This window comes from Hydra vulgaris, chromosome 10, assembly GCF_038396675.1.
Source record: "Hydra vulgaris chromosome 10, alternate assembly HydraT2T_AEP".
In the NCBI taxonomy this organism is placed as follows: domain Eukaryota; kingdom Metazoa; phylum Cnidaria; class Hydrozoa; order Anthoathecata; family Hydridae; genus Hydra; species Hydra vulgaris.
In genome coordinates, this window is record NC_088929.1 from 22,847,307 (window position 1) to 22,868,248 (window position 20,942).

The 20,942-nt window shown below is 29.2% G+C and overlaps 3 protein-coding genes and 1 long non-coding RNA gene across 4 annotated transcripts in view; 2 read left to right on the forward strand and 2 right to left on the reverse strand.

Annotated features, from left to right (window-relative positions):
• Positions 1–20,942, reverse strand: part of LOC101240983 (BICD family-like cargo adapter 1) — an 81,092-nt gene that overhangs the window by 45,736 nt on the left and 14,414 nt on the right. The window lies entirely within an intron of this gene.
• On the reverse strand, positions 115–789 carry LOC136086222 (uncharacterized). Its single transcript, XM_065808507.1, has one exon. It carries the CDS (start codon positions 787–789, stop codon positions 115–117), a length of 675 nt encoding a protein of 224 aa, XP_065664579.1.
• LOC136086223 (uncharacterized) lies at positions 9,626–10,678 on the forward strand. Its single transcript, XM_065808508.1, has one exon. The coding sequence runs from the start codon at positions 9,626–9,628 to the stop codon at positions 10,676–10,678; it is 1,053 nt and encodes a 350-aa protein (XP_065664580.1).
• Positions 17,435–18,747, forward strand: LOC136086533 (uncharacterized). Its single transcript, XR_010641398.1, has 2 exons — positions 17,435–17,488; positions 18,434–18,747. It is a non-coding gene; the product is annotated as an uncharacterized LOC136086533 (long non-coding RNA).

Consider the following 20,942-nt stretch of genomic DNA (forward strand, 5'->3'; position numbering starts at 1 on the left):
CTCCACATCCAACAACACTTCCTCTAATTCATTAAAACTTAGCATTCCTTTCCCGATTGTTTTTGATAAACTCTTCTTCATTATTCCGATTAATCTTTCAAATAAACCTCCCCACTAAGGCGCTCTTGATAGATTAAACCTCCATTTTATGGCTTGAGTACCAAGATAGTTTGCGAGATTTTCGTCCTTACTAACTGTAAGTAACCACTTTCCCGTTGCTACAAACGTTTTCGCATTATCACTGATAATCGTCTGAGGTGGTCTTTTTCTTGCAACAAACTCTTTTAAAATTGTCTGAAATTCTCCGGCTCTTGTACTCGCGCATGTAAACAGTGCAACATAACATTTTCCTACCGACTTTTCTGGCGCTTTATATTTTAGAGGGCCGGCAAAATCGACACCGGTAACCGTAGACGGTTCAACATCTTCAGTTCTAAAGTGTGGTAACATTGCTCTTGTTGGTGGTAACAGCGGTTTCACTCTGTATCTCTTACAAAAATTGCATCCACGAATGACCTTTTTTACGGCAACTCTCAAATTTGGTATCCAAAATTTTTCTCTTATGCTACCCATGGTATCTCCTACTCCTTCATGTAGCGTTTTCTTGTGATGATACTCGATAATTCGTAGAGCTAGTTGGAATCCTTTTGGTACAAATATGGGATTATACCCGGAAATTCTTCCGTGACATCTCCACAGCTGATTTTCATTCTGCTTAAGTTCCACATCGGATTTTAGTACAACAACTTCTTGAAGTGGCTTAATATTCGCCAAATCTGCTTCAATCATCTATTCAGTTTTTATTGGTCCTACTATTTTTTCTTTATTACGACAATTGTAAATGAACCTTTTTATAAAGGATGATATACTTAAAATCTTCCAATACTTATGTTTACTCCACGGTTCTTCGAGTAAAGGACGCCCTTTTACCATACCATACGCCTTTTTACCATACCATCTTCTGTTACCATACCGACATTCTTTTTTACACCAATACTTTCACAGGATGCGTACGGCGTTTCGACTATTTCCGGTTGGGTTGGCCAATTTTCTTTATGTTTCAACCATATCGGACCATTGAACCACAAGCTTGAGAGCTTCTCCGGGCCCACTCCTCTTGTTCCAAGATCACTAGGGTTTTCTTTTGTCGGGACGTAGAGCCATTTTACATCTCCATTCAATAAGATCTGTTGAACTCGGTTTCTAACAAACTGTGACCAATTGCCCCTTTCTTTTAACCAATAAAGTACAGTAGTACTGTCAACCCAATTATATACTTCAATAATGTTATACTTGATTAACGTCCTAATTTGATCAACTTGCTTAGGGTATGCGCTGCAACCAGTTCCAGTCTTGGAATTCAAAAATCCCTTGGTGCAATTCGTGCTTTTGCTACAAGTAGGTTGCTTGTTTTCGAATTTTGATGGCTCATTGCAGCGTAGATGCATGCATATATAGCCGATTTACTTGCATCTGAGAATCCGTGGAGGTCAACTTCAATAATTCTTCCGGCTACAACCCTCCGCGGAATTGAATTAGTTCTTTTGTTGCTTATTGCCTTGATCCAGTTTTGCCATTCTTCCTAAAGTTCGTTCGGAATTTGTTGATCCCATTCGAGTTTTAATAAGCAAAGTTGACTGTATAATATTTTTCCAGTGATTAAAACTGGTGCACTAAATCACAATAAGTCACAAACACTGTTAATAGCGGATAGCATTTTCCTTTTTGTTATTACTTCCTTATTTGCATTATTGATGCAAGCAGCAAAGTCAATTGATAGTTGATCTGTTTTCTTGTTCCAAGAAATCCAAAGTATTTTTGTTGATTTGGCCTCAACGTCGCTTTCCAATTTGTTTACGTTGCTATGCCATTTATGCAGCTGGAACCCAGCTTCTGTTAAGATTTGCGATGATTCATTTTTGAACCTGATAAGTTCTTCTTCCGTTTCTTCACCTGCTTGCAGATCATCGACATAAGTACCTTCTTCCAAGGCAAGCACTGTTTCTGGAAAAGTATCCTTGTATTTTGGTATATGCTTTTTAATGGTAGCGCCGAGAATGTAAGGGCTTGAACTGGAACCAAAAATCACCCTTGTAAACCGTAACTCCGTTAATTCCATTTTCTTTAAGTCCTTATACCAAATCAATCGTTGTGCGTCCCTATCCATTTCGTAAATCCGTATTTGTAGAAATGCTTTTTTTATGTCAGCGAAAACGCACAGCTTATCCATCCGATTTTGTATGAGAATGTCAAATATTAGAGGTTGCAGTGATGGTCCCACTTCCAGACAATCGTTTAATGAAGGTGATTCAGCCTCTTTTCGAGCTGATCAATCATAAACAACTCGTATTTTTGTTGACTCAGCATTTTCTTTGATTACAGCTTGATGAGGAATGTAGTGAATAATTTCTCCGGTAGGCTTTTCCGGTACCATTTCCAATATTCCCTCGTTGATCTGCTCCTTCCATTTTGTCATTATACTGCTCTGGTTTTTAAGTTTTCCTAATCGAATTGTTGTACATTTTAACCTTTTAATGGCCAGGTCTCTGTTGTTTGGCAGTTTAACAGCATCCTTTTTCCAAGGCATTCTGTTTTCATAATATCCTTCGTTGGTTTGGTCCAGATTTTCGCAATGTTTGTGTCGGATAATCCAAGCACTTCTAAACCACACATTTGTTCGAACTCCTCATGACCTGTATTCAATAAGAAATTTTTTTCAATACCAGAACTTAATTGTGTTCGTCTCCCACAAAGAGTCCATCCCAACATAGTTAATTCAGCTCCGGGATCTTTATCCGGATTTTTTCCCAGAACTACCGGTTCCGTAGTTTTTATTCGCTGAAAATCAGCAGCACCGAGTATCACGTGAACAGGTTGCAATTTGTTACTTCCTTCGTCATCGCTAAATTTCAGTCTCATTATTTTTACAAATCGCTTCTTTACATCCTTGATCATCGGGTTGGGTAAGAATGTTAGTATTTCCTTTTCTGCATTAGCACATTCAACCTTGATGCAAAATTCCGGTATAGTTATTGATTCTAGCGTGATGTTATATAATTCCACACGCTTGTCCACCGTTCCATATAGCTGTTCAATGCTTTTATGTTCTTTTCGTATAGGTTTCAATTTCAGTTTTGTTAACAAGTTGGTACATATATAAGAACTTCCAACCCCTGTATCCAACATTATTCTCGTATTTTCCCCGTTTATTTTTGCAATCATTGTCGGGTGAATAGTTGTACTAGCATTAAACACTTTTCCCATGGTTTCTGTTTTGTTTTCTAATTTACTATCCATTGTTGCATTCCCATTTTGACAAATGGACGTGTGATATTTTTTATTACTCTTCCTGCATCCTCTTGATTGACAATTTTCTGCCGAGTGTCCATAACCAATACAGTTGTAACATAACCTTTTGCTCGTTAAAATCATCCATGTTTACCTACATCCATGTTTACCTACACTTGTGATAATTGCTTTATCATAATGACCGCCATTTTATTGTTTGAATGCAGTGCTTCGATGTTCATAAGACTGTACATTTGCGTTCTTTTTATCGAATTTTACTTGTTCATCGCTTAGGTTAAAAGTTGAGTTTATTGAGTTATATATAGTTGAGTAATTTCTTTTATATATAGTTGAGTTCAATTATATATAGTTGAGTAATTTCTTCTATGTATTTTTGCAACTTTTCAACAAGCTGCTCCAGTCCCCATTTTTCCCATCCGTCATCGTTTTGTGTTAGTATTTCACGAACTGGTCCAAGTTTATCCATTAATGAATACACAAACGATTGAGCAGTTTGTAGTTTGTTCATTGTTTTCAATGTTCGTACTGTTCTTGCAAGTTTATTATAGAAGTCGTGAACATCTTTGATTTTGTATGTGTTGTGTATAGCCGTTATTTCTTCAAGATCTTTAATCAATGCTTTGTGAACCCAAAGATCTTTTCCATAAGTGTCTTGTAATATACGTTTTGCTTCATTGTACCCATCCAATGAATGTGGTAAACCAAGTATGTCCTCTCTGGGTTTTCCTTCGACGAGTTCCAGTAAGTAGTTGAATTTGCTAATGTTTAATATGTTTGAATTGTCGACTTCTACCGTCAATTGATTCCAAAATCGAAATCATAGTTTTTATAGTCGCCATTAAATTTTGTAGTTGTATACTTTTGAAACTTGACTGATTGCTGAGTAGCTTTGTTTCCGTTTCCAAGAGATTTACGATATGTTTCTTTTATTTTTAGATTCCTTAGGTACCATTCTTCTTCGCTTTGAAGTTTTCGCAATGAAGCTTGTTCCGCTTCTTTTTGTATCGTTAACTGCTGTTCCATAATTTGTTTTTCATATTCAAATTTTTTGACACATTTATTTTTATTTATTGTGCCCAATTTGTCCACCATTTTGTTTTTAATTTCAATTGCTGCTTCTACTTCCATTATTAGTTTTGAAAGCCATTCTTCTACCGAATCGACGTTTTCGCCGTCGTCAAGCATTTTTCTGGTCAGCTCATCCTTCGCCATTTCGAATCATGCTAACAGGCTTGTTATTCTGTCTAATGCCAAAACTATGCTTGATTTGTCGCCATTTATCGTGTTGCGTTCTATGACTTTAATGTTCGTTTTTAACATGTTGATTTGTCTCTGGAAATTTTGTTCTTGGTCCATTTTTGCGTATTCGTAAATTTCGTTTGTCCTGGCAGGGTCGCGACCTTTTAGTGTAAGGATTTCGTAAAGGTTTCCCAGAGACACTAATGAATTACTGTTTTTTAAAACTTATATTATTGTATTATTTTCTGACTGCGAATAACTATTTACAACACTAACTCCTTTATATATATTTTTTCAACCACAGCAGTACCCTTAAATAAATCTTAATTGCATTTCTCAAATTCCCGTAACCCCCAAAAGACCACATAAAGTTATTGTTATTGCACCCGCTAATTGTAAATACATGTTTGTTTTATAAAACGCTTTTTATTAAATAAACTCAAAAAAAAGTATTTTTGTAATTAGCGTTGGATAAATTGAACTCGTGGAATTAAAACTCGCGAATTTAGCAGACGTTGCCCCCAATTTACAACTCTGGCAGAGAACCATGAGGTTCGAGGTACAATGGCGGCTCTATCCTAATAAGCGACATTGGTACAGAAGAGGGCGTGAACCTCCAGTTTAAATGATCCTCCGTGGCGGATTTTTTTGATTCGGTGGATCCAGACCAGAGTAGAGTAAGGAAGGGGGTTGCAATTAATACTCGGTATAAAAATAGGACTAAAGTACAACTGAATAGTTGAAGAGTAAAAGATATATGACAATTATTTTTGATTATTTCATAAACATTTTAATCATTTTTTGGCTATTTGTATGAAGAAGAAATTTGTATAACCCAATTTCTGGCTAACGCGGAAATTGGGTTAAATTAAAAATTTATCAAAAAACGCTAACGCTGCGTTATTTTAGACATTTATATATGGATAGCATATAAAAAATGGATCACAAATATTTTTGTATAAAATTGTTTTTCACTGGTCAAAAATATGGGGAAGTTATAACTGTGAGTAGTTGATATACTCGCCAGTAAAAGCAAAAATTCTCTACTTTGTATGTAAAGTTCTGAAGATTTCTGATTTTTGTCCTGCTACAACCAGTTTAAAAGGATGAAAAAGCAATATCAGAGAATGATTTTAAATCGTGTGATTGCTGTGATTTGTACTTTAGTTGAAGAAAATGTTCTAACGAGTTATTTAGAGAATAGAGCAATGGAAAATTTCTTGAACTTCTTAAACTGATTGCAAAATTTGATCCATTTCTCTCATAACACATTAAAAATTATAGTCACATTCAATAGCGTGGCGACAAAAAATAGGCCTCCCGCAAAATATTAATCCGGGCCCCTAAATTACTTTTCTGCTCCCCCTCCCTTCCCTTTTCTTGACAAAAATTATACATAAAAATAAAAACAATTTTAAATACAATTTTGATTTAATTAAATAGAAACCAGAATGTTTCGCTATGCAAGTCTAGTAAGTAGAAAATCTAACGAAAGTTTTTTTCTTATCTTTATAGCAGCAAATTGGTCTCTAAATTTAATTGAGCTACTTCTGCTTCAGTAGCTATTAGGTATAGTGCAGACAAAATGATTTGCGCCATTGTCGGGATTAAATTTGTCTTAATGTGCTTAAGGATCTTTTTGCAGTTGCTACGCTAAGGGTAATGTCAAATATATATATATGCGCTGCTATATTTTTAAATGTGTAAAATGCGGGAAAATAGTGTGGAAAATTTCTTTTAACTCTATGCTTATCGCTGCCCCTACCAAAACATTTGGACAATAATGATAGATTCAATCTTCTTAGTCTTTCGCCGTATTAAAGATGTCTTAAGCCATATTGTTGCTTTGCGTTGAATAGATTCAATCAAGGCTTTATCAGTTTTTAAATAAGAAGCCCAAACAGACACTGTATATTTATGGTGTGGTCTAATAAACGCTTCATATAACTTGAGAGCCATATTTTTATCAATAAAAGTGAATGTCTTTTTGCATACTAAAAATTTTCAAGGACAACTCTTTGAAAATGAGACTTTCTTTCTTTGAGACATTTAGTATAATTTGCTTAACTGAAACATGGTGTGAATTTGATGACACTAAATCTAATTTAAATCTCCATATTCGATGTTTTAATATGATCCCACTAGCGCGTAAAGCAAATAAACGCGGAGGTGGTGTACTTGTTTATATAACGGAAAATTTGAGGTTTTTTATTAGGCCTGAGATGAGTATTTCTGATGACAGTAAAGAAATTTTAATAATTGAACTTTTAACCAATAGTTCTAAAAACATACTTATAACCTGCTGTTATCGCCCACCATCAGGCCATATTGAAAGTTTTAATGCATTTTTAATTAATAACAACATTAAAAGTTAATAACAACATTAAAAAGTTTTACGATGACTTAATCGAACATGGAGCAATTCCACTAATTAACAAACCTACTAGAGTAACCTCAACTTCAGCTACCTTAATTGACAACATTATAACAACCGATGTTTTTAATGAAACTCTTAAAAAGGTATAATAAAAAGTGACGTTTCCGACCACTTCCCTATTTTTTTCTCTATTAATATTGACAACAAACTAATACAACAACATAAAAAAGTCATTATCAAACGTTTTTTCACCGATGCAAATCTAGCATCGTTTAAGGATCAATTATCTTTAATAAATTGGAATCATATAAACAGTTTATTTGAAGCTAATGAAGTATACGATACATTCTTTAAAACTTTCTATGAAATATATGATGTAAATTTTCCAAAACGTGAATTTATTATAACCAATAAAAGTTTAAAGTCACCATGGGTCTATAAAGATTCTAGGAAATCCTCAAAAATAAAGCAAAAACTGTATATAAAGTACTTAAAAAAACCAACACCAGAAAATAAAATTATTTATAAAATGTTTGAAAGTCAAAGAAAAAAATTTAAAAAAAGATATTATCATGATTTATTAGAAAAATATAAATATAATTCAAAATGCACATGGCAAATTATAAGTCAAATTACTTATTATAGTAAATTAAAATTATGCACTGTGCTTAACACTATAAAAGTTGATGGCGTATTTTTAAATGAACCCAAACAAATAGCAAGAGAATTAAATAAATATTTCTTGACTCTTGGCCCTAATTTAGCTAAAAATATTCCAAATATGATAAATCCAATAAACGACTACGTGTTTCCATTAATCTCTAGCTTAGATAAATTTGAAGTATCTTCTTCGGAACTTGAAAGTGCTTTTAAAATACTTAAAACTAATAAAGCAGTTGGTCCTGATGATATAAATTGTAATATAGTCATAGATTCACACGATACCATAAAACATATTATTTTTAAAGTTTTTAAATGTTCTATAAATCAAGGAATTTTCCCCGATCAATTAAAAATAGCCAAAATAACGCCTATATTTAAAGGAGGTGAACCATCAAATGTCAGTAATTATCGACCAATATCTATCTTCTCTGTTTTTTCAAAAATTTTAGAAATAATTTTGTTAAACCAAATATCTAATCATCTTGCTGTTAATAATATACTTTACGTAAATCAATACGGTTTTAAAAGAAATAACTCTACTGAACATGCAATAATTCATCTTACTCGTAGTATAACTGATTCATTCGAAAAGTCAGAGTTTACTTTAGGCGTCTTTATAGACCTATCTATGGCTTTCGACACAATTGACCATGAAATATTGTTTAAAAAACTTGAACATTATGGTTATCACCGGTAATGCTTTAAAACTACTAAAAAGCTATTTAAAACATCGCAAACAATTTGTTTATGTCGACGGATCTTCTTCACAAGATTATCAAAATATAACCTGTGGAGCTCCACAGGGACCTATACTAAGGCCCTTATTATTTCTGATTTATGTTAACGATCTCCATGAAGTCTCAAAATTAACAAGTATAATGTTTGCTGATGATACCAACCTATTCCTATCTAATAATAACATCAATAAACTTTTTTATGATATGAACATTAAACTAACAAAAATATCAGACTGGTTTAAGTCAAATAAACTTTCACTCAACATTGATAAAACTAAATGGATTATCTTTCATCCACGATTTAAAAAACATTTACTTCCAAGTAATATGCCTCTTCTTCATATTGATAATATTCAAATAAAAAGAGTAATTCTCACAAATTTTCTAGGTATCATTGTAGATGAAAATCTATCATGGAAGAATCACATCGGACATTTATGCAACAAAATTGTAAAAAGCATTGGAGTTTTATATAAAGCAAGAAGCGTTTTAAACAAACATTCATTAACTCAACTATATTACTCTTTTATTCACTGTCATATTAATTATGCTAATATTGCATGGGGTAGTACCCATAAAAGTAAATTAAAGCCACTTTATTGTCAGCAGAAGCATAAATTTCAAAAATCGTTTTACTCACTCAAGGCCACTCTTCTTTAACATGAATGTTTTTAATATGTATCAAGTAAATGTTTATAATGTTCTTTGTTTAATGTTTAAATGTAAAACCAACTCATCTCCATCTTTCTTTTTTGATTTATATTCTTTAAAAGAAAAAAATAAATATTCTTTAAGAAATGATAACTTTATTAAACAACCAAAATTTCAACAAACTTTGGTAAATTTTGCATTTTTTTTCGTGGAGCTTTTTTATGGAACCAAATAATTTTAAAAAATTTTGATTTTTCGCATGAATGGAATTATTATATGTTCAAAAGAAAACTAAAAATTGTAATTTTCTCAATTGAAAATATATTTATATACTTTTAATTATACTCAGTTTTGTCATGACTCATTTATATTTTACTTTTATACAATATTGATTTAAAGTTTATGTGAGAAACTATATTTAAACACCATTATTTGAATTTTGTTAAAAGTTACACTGACATTATTTGTACAGTAGTGATTTATTATTTACTTGTTTACTTTAATTTTTATTTTAACTGGTGACGCGGAAGTTATCGGACAAATCCTAATTTCATTATTTGAGCATAATAATTAGTTTTTGTGGTTTTATGCGTAGGCATAAACGTTCTATAAAATATAAACTTTATTATTTGAAACACAATTATTTAAAATGAGGTTAAATGCAGCTGAACGAGAATCTTTTCGAAAGCGACTAAAAATGTTTTTTGTATATAAACCTAATACAAAAAAAAAAAAAATCGTAAATCATTTTGAAAAGGAAGGATTTGCTCGAAGTACAATATATGATAACCTAAAAAGACCTGAAACTGTTCAATCGTTTTCTGATAGAAAGCACCCTGGTCTTCCGACATCCTGGACTAGAGAAAAGAAAGCCGAATTAACAAGACTTATCAACAATCGAAAAGGGGTCAGTCAGAGTAAAATAGGTATTAAATTCGGTGTAAATCAATCGACAATTGGTTGTCAGTTAAAAAAAATGAATATTAAATATAGAAAACGTGAAAAGACTCCAAAATACACTATAAAACAACAAATAAAGGCAAAGAAAAGAAGCAGGAAACTAGTTAACCAACTCTATAACACAAAATCGCTTCTAGTCATCGATGACGAAAAATACTTTTGTTTTGCAGGGGACAACATGCCTGAAATTTCTGGATACTACACAAACAACAAAAAGACATGTCCAGAAAGTGTTCGTTTTATAGGAAAAGAGAAATTTGCAAAAAAATTATTAATGTGGATAGCCATATCTGACCGTGGTATGTACGAGCCATTGTTTCGCACTTCCAAGGCTGTAGCGATCAATTCATCAATCTATATTAATGAATGTTTAGATAAACGACCTCTTCCATTTATTCACAGGTATCATGGAGACTTTAACTATTTATTATGGCCAGATTTAGCAAGTTTTCATTATTTTAAAGATTCTCTAAATTGGATGGACCAATATGTCTATTACGTTGATAAAGAATCCAATCCCCCAAATGTGCCTCAAGCACGACCAATTGAAAATTTTTGGGGACATTTGGCACAGAAGGTTTACGAGGGAGATTGGCAAGCTTCAACAGAGCAAGTTTTGATTGATTGCATTAAACTAAAACTACAAGAAATTGATTTAAACTTTTTACAGTCGCATATGAAAGGCGTCAGAGCAAAATTGAGATCAATTGCAGATGGTGGTGTTTTTTCATATAAAAAATAATATATTTTTATTAAAAGATAAATGCTTTATTTAAAAAAAATATAATAATAGTTTGTTTTTTTATTTATAAATAAGTTATTGACGTTTTTATTTTGTCCGATAACTTCAGCATCACCCGTTAATTCGTAATATTTGTAAATAATTTGTATTACGAACGGTATATACTTTTAATATTGAATTTAATTTTGTAATAAAAAAAATACATAACAAGATAAAAACAAAAATAAATAAATAAATAAAAAAAGTTATAAAAAAAGAAATTTTCGCTTATTTATTAATTAATTAACAATTAAGATTAGTGTAATTGTAAGATACATTTGAGTAACAAGAATCAGTGATCGTATAGATGCGAGTAAGATGCGAGACGTATTTGTTTATCAAGAATATTATGATATTATTGTTTTCGCTTGAGTTATGCGGTTCAGAAGAGTTGGTATTTTAATTCAAGCCATAAAGACCATAACTAAAGAAAAGTTTAAAATTTGTATTTATTAATTTTTGTTTTTTCTAAAATCTAAATTAAGTTCAAAGTTCTTCAACAGCGGCTCTCGGTGACAAGACCTGTAAGGTCTTCTTTGAGTATCCGCGTTCTTTATCTTTATTCTTTATTTTTTATTTTTAACGATTTCTTTGCAAGTAATTTTTCTTATTGATATATTTGTAAGTATGTATTAAATATTGTAAAAAAGAACAAAAAAAAAAAAAAAAAAAAAAATAAGTCTGTTTTGAACTAGATAATCAACGCTTTGGCAAAATTGAGATCACATCAATACATTGGTGAAATACTATAGAAGATGAAATAATATCAAAAGTCTCTATTAGATTAGTCACACATAATTTGTGGTGAAGAAAACCATAATAATTTGCAAAGAGCATTTTATTATCGTTAATGTGTTTAAAGATTTTGTTCTTAACAAGTATTTTGATTATTTTGCAGGCAACATAGTTTAGTGAAATAAGTCAAGAGTTTTCAGCATGTAATTTATAGTTTTTTTATAGACCGGACTAAAATTTGCTAATTTCTAGAGCGTGAGTAGTATTCCAGGTTATGAAAGATTTTTGTAAATGGAAAAAATATTTGTAGGGGTTTAGATTGGTAAGTTAATAATGTCTGAAATAGAAAAACCCAAGTTGTCATTATAAGTTCATTCAGGTTAGTATCACTTTTTTAACAATGGAAATTATTTAGAGGGATGTTAATATTATTTCTTTTTAAAGTGCCCTTTTTGCTTTAAATATTTAAGCTTTTACGGAACGATTAAGAAAATAGCAGTTTATTTTAAGTTTGTTATTCTTTCATTTAGTTAAACAGTTGATATACCAAGCGGATTTTTTGTTCGGATTAAGTTTTTAATATGTGGAGTAACCCAAGGATCATACGTTTTCTTTGTTTTATTAACCTTGGGGATAAAATATTTGCAGTACAATTTTTTAGAAATTAATAAATTAAACATTTGATCCGCGGTTTTATGCAGAAATAATATATTCCAGTTGGTTGATGTAATAAAGTTTGATATTGAATTGTAATCATATTGCTGTAACTAAACAACTGAGATTCACTTTCGGGAAACGGTTTTGAAACTAAAATTCCTCAAGTGATACTAAAGCGGCCCTTAGTATTATTACTTAATATAGCATTAGGTAACAATTTTAAAATAGAATTACTGGTGTAGGTAAATAACATGTCCAACATATGGTTTGAGCAACCGTAGGGTGTCGGGTCGTAGAAAATGTGATATGTTAAAATAACCGACAATGACGCAGCCATCATAGGGATTCCTAATTAAGCTATGAGTTATTTTGAAGGATTCAGCGTTTTATTATATTAAATTAGCATCATTTGGTCTATGTATAACCTAGATAAGTATGTATTTATTGTTAACTTTTACAGACACTAAAACTTGTTTGAAAAAAGTTTTATAGAACTAATTAACTTCATGAGAGATAAATACATCAGTAATGAAGATGGCTACACTGTCACCTCTACGTCCGTCTTAGCAATCTTTTTTTTAAAGTGAGTTATTGTTTTAATACAATAGCTTCACTATCGTACTTTGCGTTAAAACCTTACGACACCATAATTACCACTTAACTAAATTATATATTTGTTAGTTAATACAGTTTGTTTTAATTTTTTTGATATAAATAAATAAAAAGCTCACTATTTGAAGTATTTGTCAACATTATTATTAAAGCTAAAAAATTGTCTGAAAAAGAGTTTTTAGTTCTTAGCTATATAGTAATAGTTCTAAGCTATATTATAATAGCAAAAATTGCTAATGTTGCTATGTTTATATATATGCATATTATTTTTAAGAATGACAAATTTCAAAAAAAAAAAATCGAAAAAATTTTACTTGGGCCCCTAATAACTCTGGGCCCTTTGACGGGTGCGGGCCCTGGGGACCCGTCGCTACGCTACTGGTCGTATTGGTTCAAGTAAAACTTTTTATTTATCTAAAACAGTTTGTGATGATATAGTTTATCTGATGGCAAAAAATATATAAAGCAACGTATTACAATACATACTATATAATATAATAGTTTGTTGAGTAATTAATATCTCAGTATATAATATAATGATTTATTGAGTAATAATTTATTACTCAATAAACTATTATATTATATACTATATAATATAATAATTTATTGAGTAATAAATGTCTCAGCCGGCATTTAGTCCTAAAAAGACGTCTTTTGAACGCTCAAAAGACGTTCAGAACGTCTTTTGAACGTTCATAAGACGTCTTTTTAGGACCAAACGTTTGGGGAATTTGGTAAAAATGACTGCTTTTAATAATACTTTTGTAACTAATTTCTTTTATTGCAAATTCAGCAATACTGAAAAAACAAAGCAAAATTAAATGAAACTCAATAATGCAAAGCTAAATCAGCATATATACACATATACATTCATTTATTTTACGTTTCTTAATAAAGTTTTACCTGTCTGCGTCATTTTTTATTGTGTTTTTTTTAATTCTGCAAACATGTTTTTGAAATCTTTTTTTTAGATAAGCAAACTTTTAATAGCTGAGTCATCATAGCACACGTAATACGTGCATATTTAATAAAGCCATGAATTAAGCCAAAATATATTGATAATAACGTATTTTAAATGTAATATAATACCTAATGTATTAATATAATATATTGCCATTAATATATTATCATGGCAATGACTTTTCAGATTTTTAATTGAGTATATTTTATTTTTGAAAACCGATTAGTTAAATGAATTACTTATATGTAAAAATTAATTTTTAATAATTTAAAAACAGATCAAGCACGCAATGTGTCTGGATAAAATTAAATCTTTCCAAAACGCCCACAAAAATTTTGTCATTTTTTTACATTTTAATTAATTTCTAAAAAATATAAAAATAAAACTAAAAAAAAATAACTTTTTTTCTATATTATTTTACTTTTCTGAACTTAATAAATTACTGAACTTAAGTAATTTATTTTAAATGCACGTTTAAAAGCTAGAAATGTGCTACTATCTACTGATTTGATTTTCAAAATATATTACTTTTTACTTAACCTAAATATATATAAAAAATTACACATATAATTTATATGACGATATTTGCACCAAAGTTATTTTGTGACCAAAAGTTGTAATTGTATACACGAACGAAGAAATAGTTAAATAAAGCTATCTTTTGAAAAAAAAAGATGTACTTATACTATTCATAACATAAATAGTCATCATACCCAATATGTTGGATATGATGTTACGTTTTTTACGCTTAAGTTCAGCTAGTGCTTTTTTAAATTCGTATATTTATTTGCCGAACCCCATTGTTTTTACAATAAAATGGGTGGTTTTTATTTTTCTGTGAGTTTAGACCCTCGATGTTTAAAGTTGGCCATGGGATAACTCTGGCACCCTACCTATTTCGATTCAGAATATCAGATGGTATTAGAATCAATTAAAAAATATTACTTGTACTCTATTTCAAGATCTCATGGCTTGGCAGTCTGACTAAAAGAACAAATATTATAAAAATTAAGTTCAATAAATTGATTTTTTTGAATAATGATATTTCAAAGACTGAATCAGTTGCCGCCAACGATTTATTAAAAATAACTAGATATCTAACTGCCTTAAATTGGTATTATAAAAAGTAAAGCCAAAATCTGCGATTATGGGAAAGGAGGAGAGGGGGAAAAATCCTCACGCGATATACCAAAACAATAAACACTTTTAATATATATTGATATATAATATATCGTCCCCTCAGTATTATCTTGTTCTATCTACAAATGTAATAAATAAAATGTTCTATCTAATATGTAAAATAAATAAATAAAAAATTATATATAAATAAATACAATATTCTATCTAATACAATATATTATATCAGGTAGAACATTGTATTTATATATATATATATATATATATATATATATATATATATATATATATATATATATATATATATATATATATATATATATACATATATATATATATATATATATATATATATATATATATATATATATATATATATATATATATATATATATATATATATATATATATATATATATATATATATATCGTACACACAGATCAATGGTGCCACAAGTCCAAAAGTGTCAAACTGAGAAAACCAGGGTTGAAGTTTTAAGTTTTTAATATTTTTTTCCAACTAAGAGTGCCATTTGTATCTGTCATTTTGTAAACATTCGTTTTAGGCTTGTGGTTTTTGTCACCATGTACAATACATTACATACTATCAAATAACATTCATAACTCAATATCCATAATTTTTGACTTGTGGCACCCTTGATCTGGGTGTACGATATATATTGTATTTATTTTATATATTAGATAGAACATTTTATTTATTACATTTGTAGATAGAACAAGATAATACTGAGGGGATGATATGTATAAAAAACAACACTAAATTAATTTAATTTAGTTTTAATAAACCAACCCTCAGATATTCTAAAGAGTTTTATGTTTATTGCTTATATTTTGAAAAATTCAATTATCATTCAATTTTTTTAATGTAAAATGATTTGTTTCTGTTTATTTATTCTGTTATACAGACTGTATGATTTAGACAAGTCTGTATCATAAAAATTAAATGAACAAAAATATACATTTTATTTAACATACAGTGTGTGATTTTTAAAATTAAACTTAACATAAGGTTTGATTGGACTTCAATCTTACGTAATCTGTTAACATTTTATGTGCCAGCTTTTTGTGCTGCCATCAATACTTTAATACATACACCACCTATCTATAGATATCATAAGAATAAATATATATACATTCGATTCAAGTATTGTAATAAGTTAAGGAAAATAAATAGTTCAAACAATGTAATTCTGAATGAACTTGAATTACTGGCAAATAGATAAATTTATAACAATATTCTTCGAGATTTTCCTAAGGAAAGTTGTTTAATAATTTTTCCAATGTTGATTTTTTTCGCCTTCTTGTTTTCAATGGAGAGTATCGCAAGCGACGTCAATCTTTCTTGCGTTATGTGCGTAGGTAGGTTTAAATTAACTTCAACTTGCTAAAACTACGTTCACAGCTGACCACTCCCAGGAAAAAAAGTTTTATTGAATTTCTTTAAACTTTTGGAACATATGGTCAATAGAAATTCTATTAAATTCTATAAAATTTCTATAGAATGTGTTATTTTCTATAAAATTAAAAGTAGAAAAAAAAGTTCTATTGGAATTTCTATAGAAATTAACAGAGAATGTCAATGAAATTGTCTGCAATATGCGAAGTGCTATCCACAGATTAGTAAAAGGTCTTTTCTAATTATATTGAATGCTTCTAATGGTGACAGTGTCTTGTTGGCCGCCTTATGCTTCTGCTCGCACCATTTTTTCAAAAACAGTATTTGACAAACTGACGTGTATAAGTTTATTTTACCATTCTTTCCCATTTATATGTGAAATGTTTTTCACAGTCAGATGTCCTTGTGACAATTTACATCCCTCTTTAAGTTTTTTCCTTTGCTGGTTGTTTTTTTAGGTCAAATAGGAATCCCGACTTTGACTTGTATTCAGAGAACTTTTCCATCCTGTCTTTTAAAGATGACTCATTGTGTCAATTGGAGCCAAAAAAAAAAATTTTTAAGATTCTTTGTATTCTTCTTTTTTTTCATAAAAAAATAAACTTTTCTAATTTCTCTACCGCTTTTCTCTAAACAGTGGTTTGATGCTAACTTCCTTAGCTATTTCGTTTGCTTTAGAAATTAAGCCACTTAACCCTTTTTCTCAAAAGTTCTCCACAAACTTAATGCAACTTTTTAGCTGCTCAGAAGTCAAAAAATGTCTGACGACCTCCCCTGAACAATTTTTCTCACTAAGTTTATTTGAAACAGAATTAAAAAAAAACAAAAAAAAAACAGGTTATGCCAGACTATTAGGCTTACTAAAAGTGAGAAACCTTCTATATTCATCTGCATTGACTTTGCCTCTGATGAAGTTGATGCATAATCAGATTGTTCACTAAACTGTTTCAGAGCTTCCATAATGCCACTGTATTGATATCAAATTGATATGGAATTTATCATAACTTCCCAGCTGGTTTCACTAAGGAGTTATCATTGCTTGAGTGAGAACGAAGGTAAAAGGCGTCATTTTTCAGGGAACAGTCTTTGTAGTAAAATAATTTTTTATTTAACATTGCGTAATTATCATAATTAAAGTTAACCAATCACATTTCACGTATAACAAAAATCATCCAATGATATTGTTTCAAAACGTTATAAACGATTGCAAATAAAAGATGGAAGTTTAAGAAATTCGTAAATAATATTTTGAGTTAGTTTATTGTTATTTTTTTGTTGTGCTTTTGAACGACTAATAATAAATTTATAGATTAAAATTTAACTAATAATTGTCTAAATAAGAATTTGATAGTATTTTTTATTTTTAGGATTATTTATTTTATTATTTATTTATTTTTCTTCAGTTTTTTAGCGTATATAGTTTTACTATTTTTTGTTAGTCATTTATTATTATTTTTTTTTTAGTTAGTATTTGTTTTTAGTTATATATAAATTTGTATACAGTTATATATAATTTGTTTTTATTTTCATTTTAGCCATTTATTATATATGTTTTATTCTACCGAGTATTATTATTATCTTTTTTAATCCTTAGTTTTTTATTTTGGTTTTTTTTTTTTTGACAAAGGTAATTTTTTGTTTTGTTTGAAATGTTTGTTGTAACTTTTGTTTTGTTTTGATTTTGGCAGTGTTTTTCTGTTTATTTATTTGATTATAATATTTGCAAATATTTTGATTATTATATTAAAACAACTATGATTATATTAATACATTTACTAAATCTTTATAATTTTTTTAGCAATAGTCGTTTTTATGTCATCGTTAATTGTTACACTTTGTCAGTTCATTACTGTTTGTAACTGTAACTTTGTATGTAAAAACGATTGATGTATGGAAAGTTATACCGATTTATTTAAATTATTATAATTACTTTATTATCATTATTATTATTATTATTATTATTATTATTATTATTATTATTATTATTATTATTACTATTATTAATATTATTATTATTATTATTACTAAGATTAATTGTATATAAATAAACTATTTTTTGAAGGTATTTACTTGAGATTAGTATTTCAATACTATTTGTAAATAGCCGTGAAAATTTATTTTCAGAATATTTATGATTGATGATTGAATTGCCGGGTTTACAATAAAAAAGTTTTATATTTCTATATTTGATTTTTAGTTCGGCAAAAATACTCCAACACAAAATAAAATCCGACAAAAACTACTCCAACACAAAATAAAATCCTGGAGGGATTTAATAAGTTCCTGGCCGAAATAACAGTTTTAAAGAGCGTAACTAACCTATAGCTGAACAGGCAAGCAAAATATAAGGTTCAAATAGGTAGAAGAGATTAAGGTAGAGTGACCCACTTTTACTCTACACACTTTAATTGTGTAATGAATTTAAAGCACATTGAAATACATTAAAAATAAACATGTATAAATTACAATTTGCAGGTTATAATAATAAACAAAGATAAAACATGTTGATAATTGTAGTAATAATTAAAAGAAAATTTACACTTTGATATTTATACCTATAATTGAGGTAAGCAAGAAACAATTACTTCGCCTTAATCGTGATTTTTGTTTTAATTAACTTCTTGATTGATCGAATAGTTGTTAAAAACATATCTAAAACTTTTCTTTTATTAATCCATTTCGATTACAACTCTCGAAGCTTATTGATTACGTTTTAAAGTTTTTCATTTTTTTGCGAAAGCGCCATTTTGACTTGCTTCTGAAATAATTATATTACAAAGACTGTAACGCGATTTTAATTCATTTTCGGCTTTGTTCTCCCTCCAGCTAAGCTATTATACCTCCTTAGTTTCACAAACTTGCTTCACGATTAGTGCTTTGAGATTTTTAGTGACATGGTCACTAAAAATGTGTTATTGCTTAAAGATGGAGATGTCTCATGCATGTAGGTTCACTCTGTGAACTTTTTCCAGTTGTTGAAAGCTTCTTTTTTTTCCAAATAATGATTTGGAGTTGGGTCAAACAAATGGAAGCTGAATCAGTTTTTGGAGAGTATATAAGTCCTCTTCACTTGTTACCGTTTCTTGTTGAATTATACAAAAGAGGTCACTCAATTTTTTACCTCTTGGTTAGATTTAGACTTAGTGGAGATCTCACTAAAAGTTTTTAAGGAGTTTTTATCACATAAAATATTTGATTTACAAGGTTGTGAAGAACTTAAAAAAACGAAAAAAATATGTAAGCTTTGACACTATACTTAACACACTTCATGGGCTTCTTCAGAGTACTAGGCTAATTTTCTTCTCTGAGCACCTGACAGTTCTTTTGACATTTTCAAAAAAAAATATTAAAATTCAAATTAACAGTGCAAAATATAGTTTACATTTCTGGAAACATAAATTCTCCTAAATGTAAGTTTTTTAATTTATCGTTAATGTCACTACTAATTTGTTACTTACTACTGTCATGCCAATTTATTTTATTGTTCGCGCAAAACAAACATGAGTTCAGCGTTAATTTAAAAAAATCATTAAAACAAACAACATTAAGTGTGGAATGCAAGAAGCAAACTTTAAATTTGAAGTCATACTTCAAATTTGAAATTTGAGCAAATGCAAAGCGGTTTTCAAGTAACAGCTTACTTAAGAACAGCTTACTTAAGAACGGCTTACTTTTTTTTTCCAAATGCAAATTTCTATTTATACTTCAAATCCACACTGGGCCAGTAGGTGGACAAAATGGAAAAAAATTTTAGTTGTCTAATCTTAAAAACTTTTATAATTTTAGTATCTATATATATTTGGAGAAATTTATTGGTAATTTATTTCTATTAAATCAAATCAAATCAAATGTATTCTGAAATAGATTATACATTTCGTGGAATATTTAGATATAGTACAAGTAATAATTTTAAGTAAAGTTACCCTTAGTTACCAGGACTCTGAGCATTTGAATATTGAAATTAAAAAAATTAAAAAATATATATAAATTAGTAACTTTTGTTACATCAACGTTGTATGATATTTTAATTACATCTACGATTTTAAAACAAAAAATTAGTACATTTTATTTTGGAGTATTTAGAGATAAGAAAAACCATTGTGTGAAATAAAATTTGTCATAGCATGTTATCTCAGTTATACTTTGAAAATCACAGATTAAAAAAAAATCTTTAAGAAATATATTTTTTGCCGCACTATAACTAATAATTACCACAATTTGCTGTGTGCTATCTTATATTTATTTGAACTATATGATGCTTCAATCGAGTTTCCATTGATTGCTCGTCCCCTTAAATCCCCGTTCAGATTTTATTTATGTTTTAACTGGTTGCTATGGTAGTTAATTTTGCATAGCAACAATCCATTTTGACATTAACGTTATTTTTACAGTATTTTATTTGCGCTAAATACACAATATTGTGCGTATGTATTAAAATAAGATTCACGATTCTTATGACGTTAACTTTATTGTTGCTATGGATACCTTACTTTGCATAGCATAGCAACAACATATTTTCGGTAGTTGTTTGTAATTCAATTACTAACACTAACAGTAATTTAATTACTTTTAATTTTAATTACTAACATTTGTCGTAACTTAATTACTAACAAGAATTAGTACCCTATGCGGCATATATATTATAATATTACCCTTTTAAATACAAAATATTTGTTAGAAGAATTATTTAGATATGGTTTTATTAA

What these genes read in the sequence shown, in the direction of transcription:
- LOC136086222 (XM_065808507.1), bottom strand. Translation starts at nt 789, where the DNA reads ATGATTGAAGCAGATTTGGCGAATATTAAGCCACTTCAAGAAGTTGTT.
- LOC136086223 (XM_065808508.1), top strand. Translation starts at nt 9,626, where the DNA reads ATGAGGTTAAATGCAGCTGAACGAGAATCTTTTCGAAAGCGACTAAAA.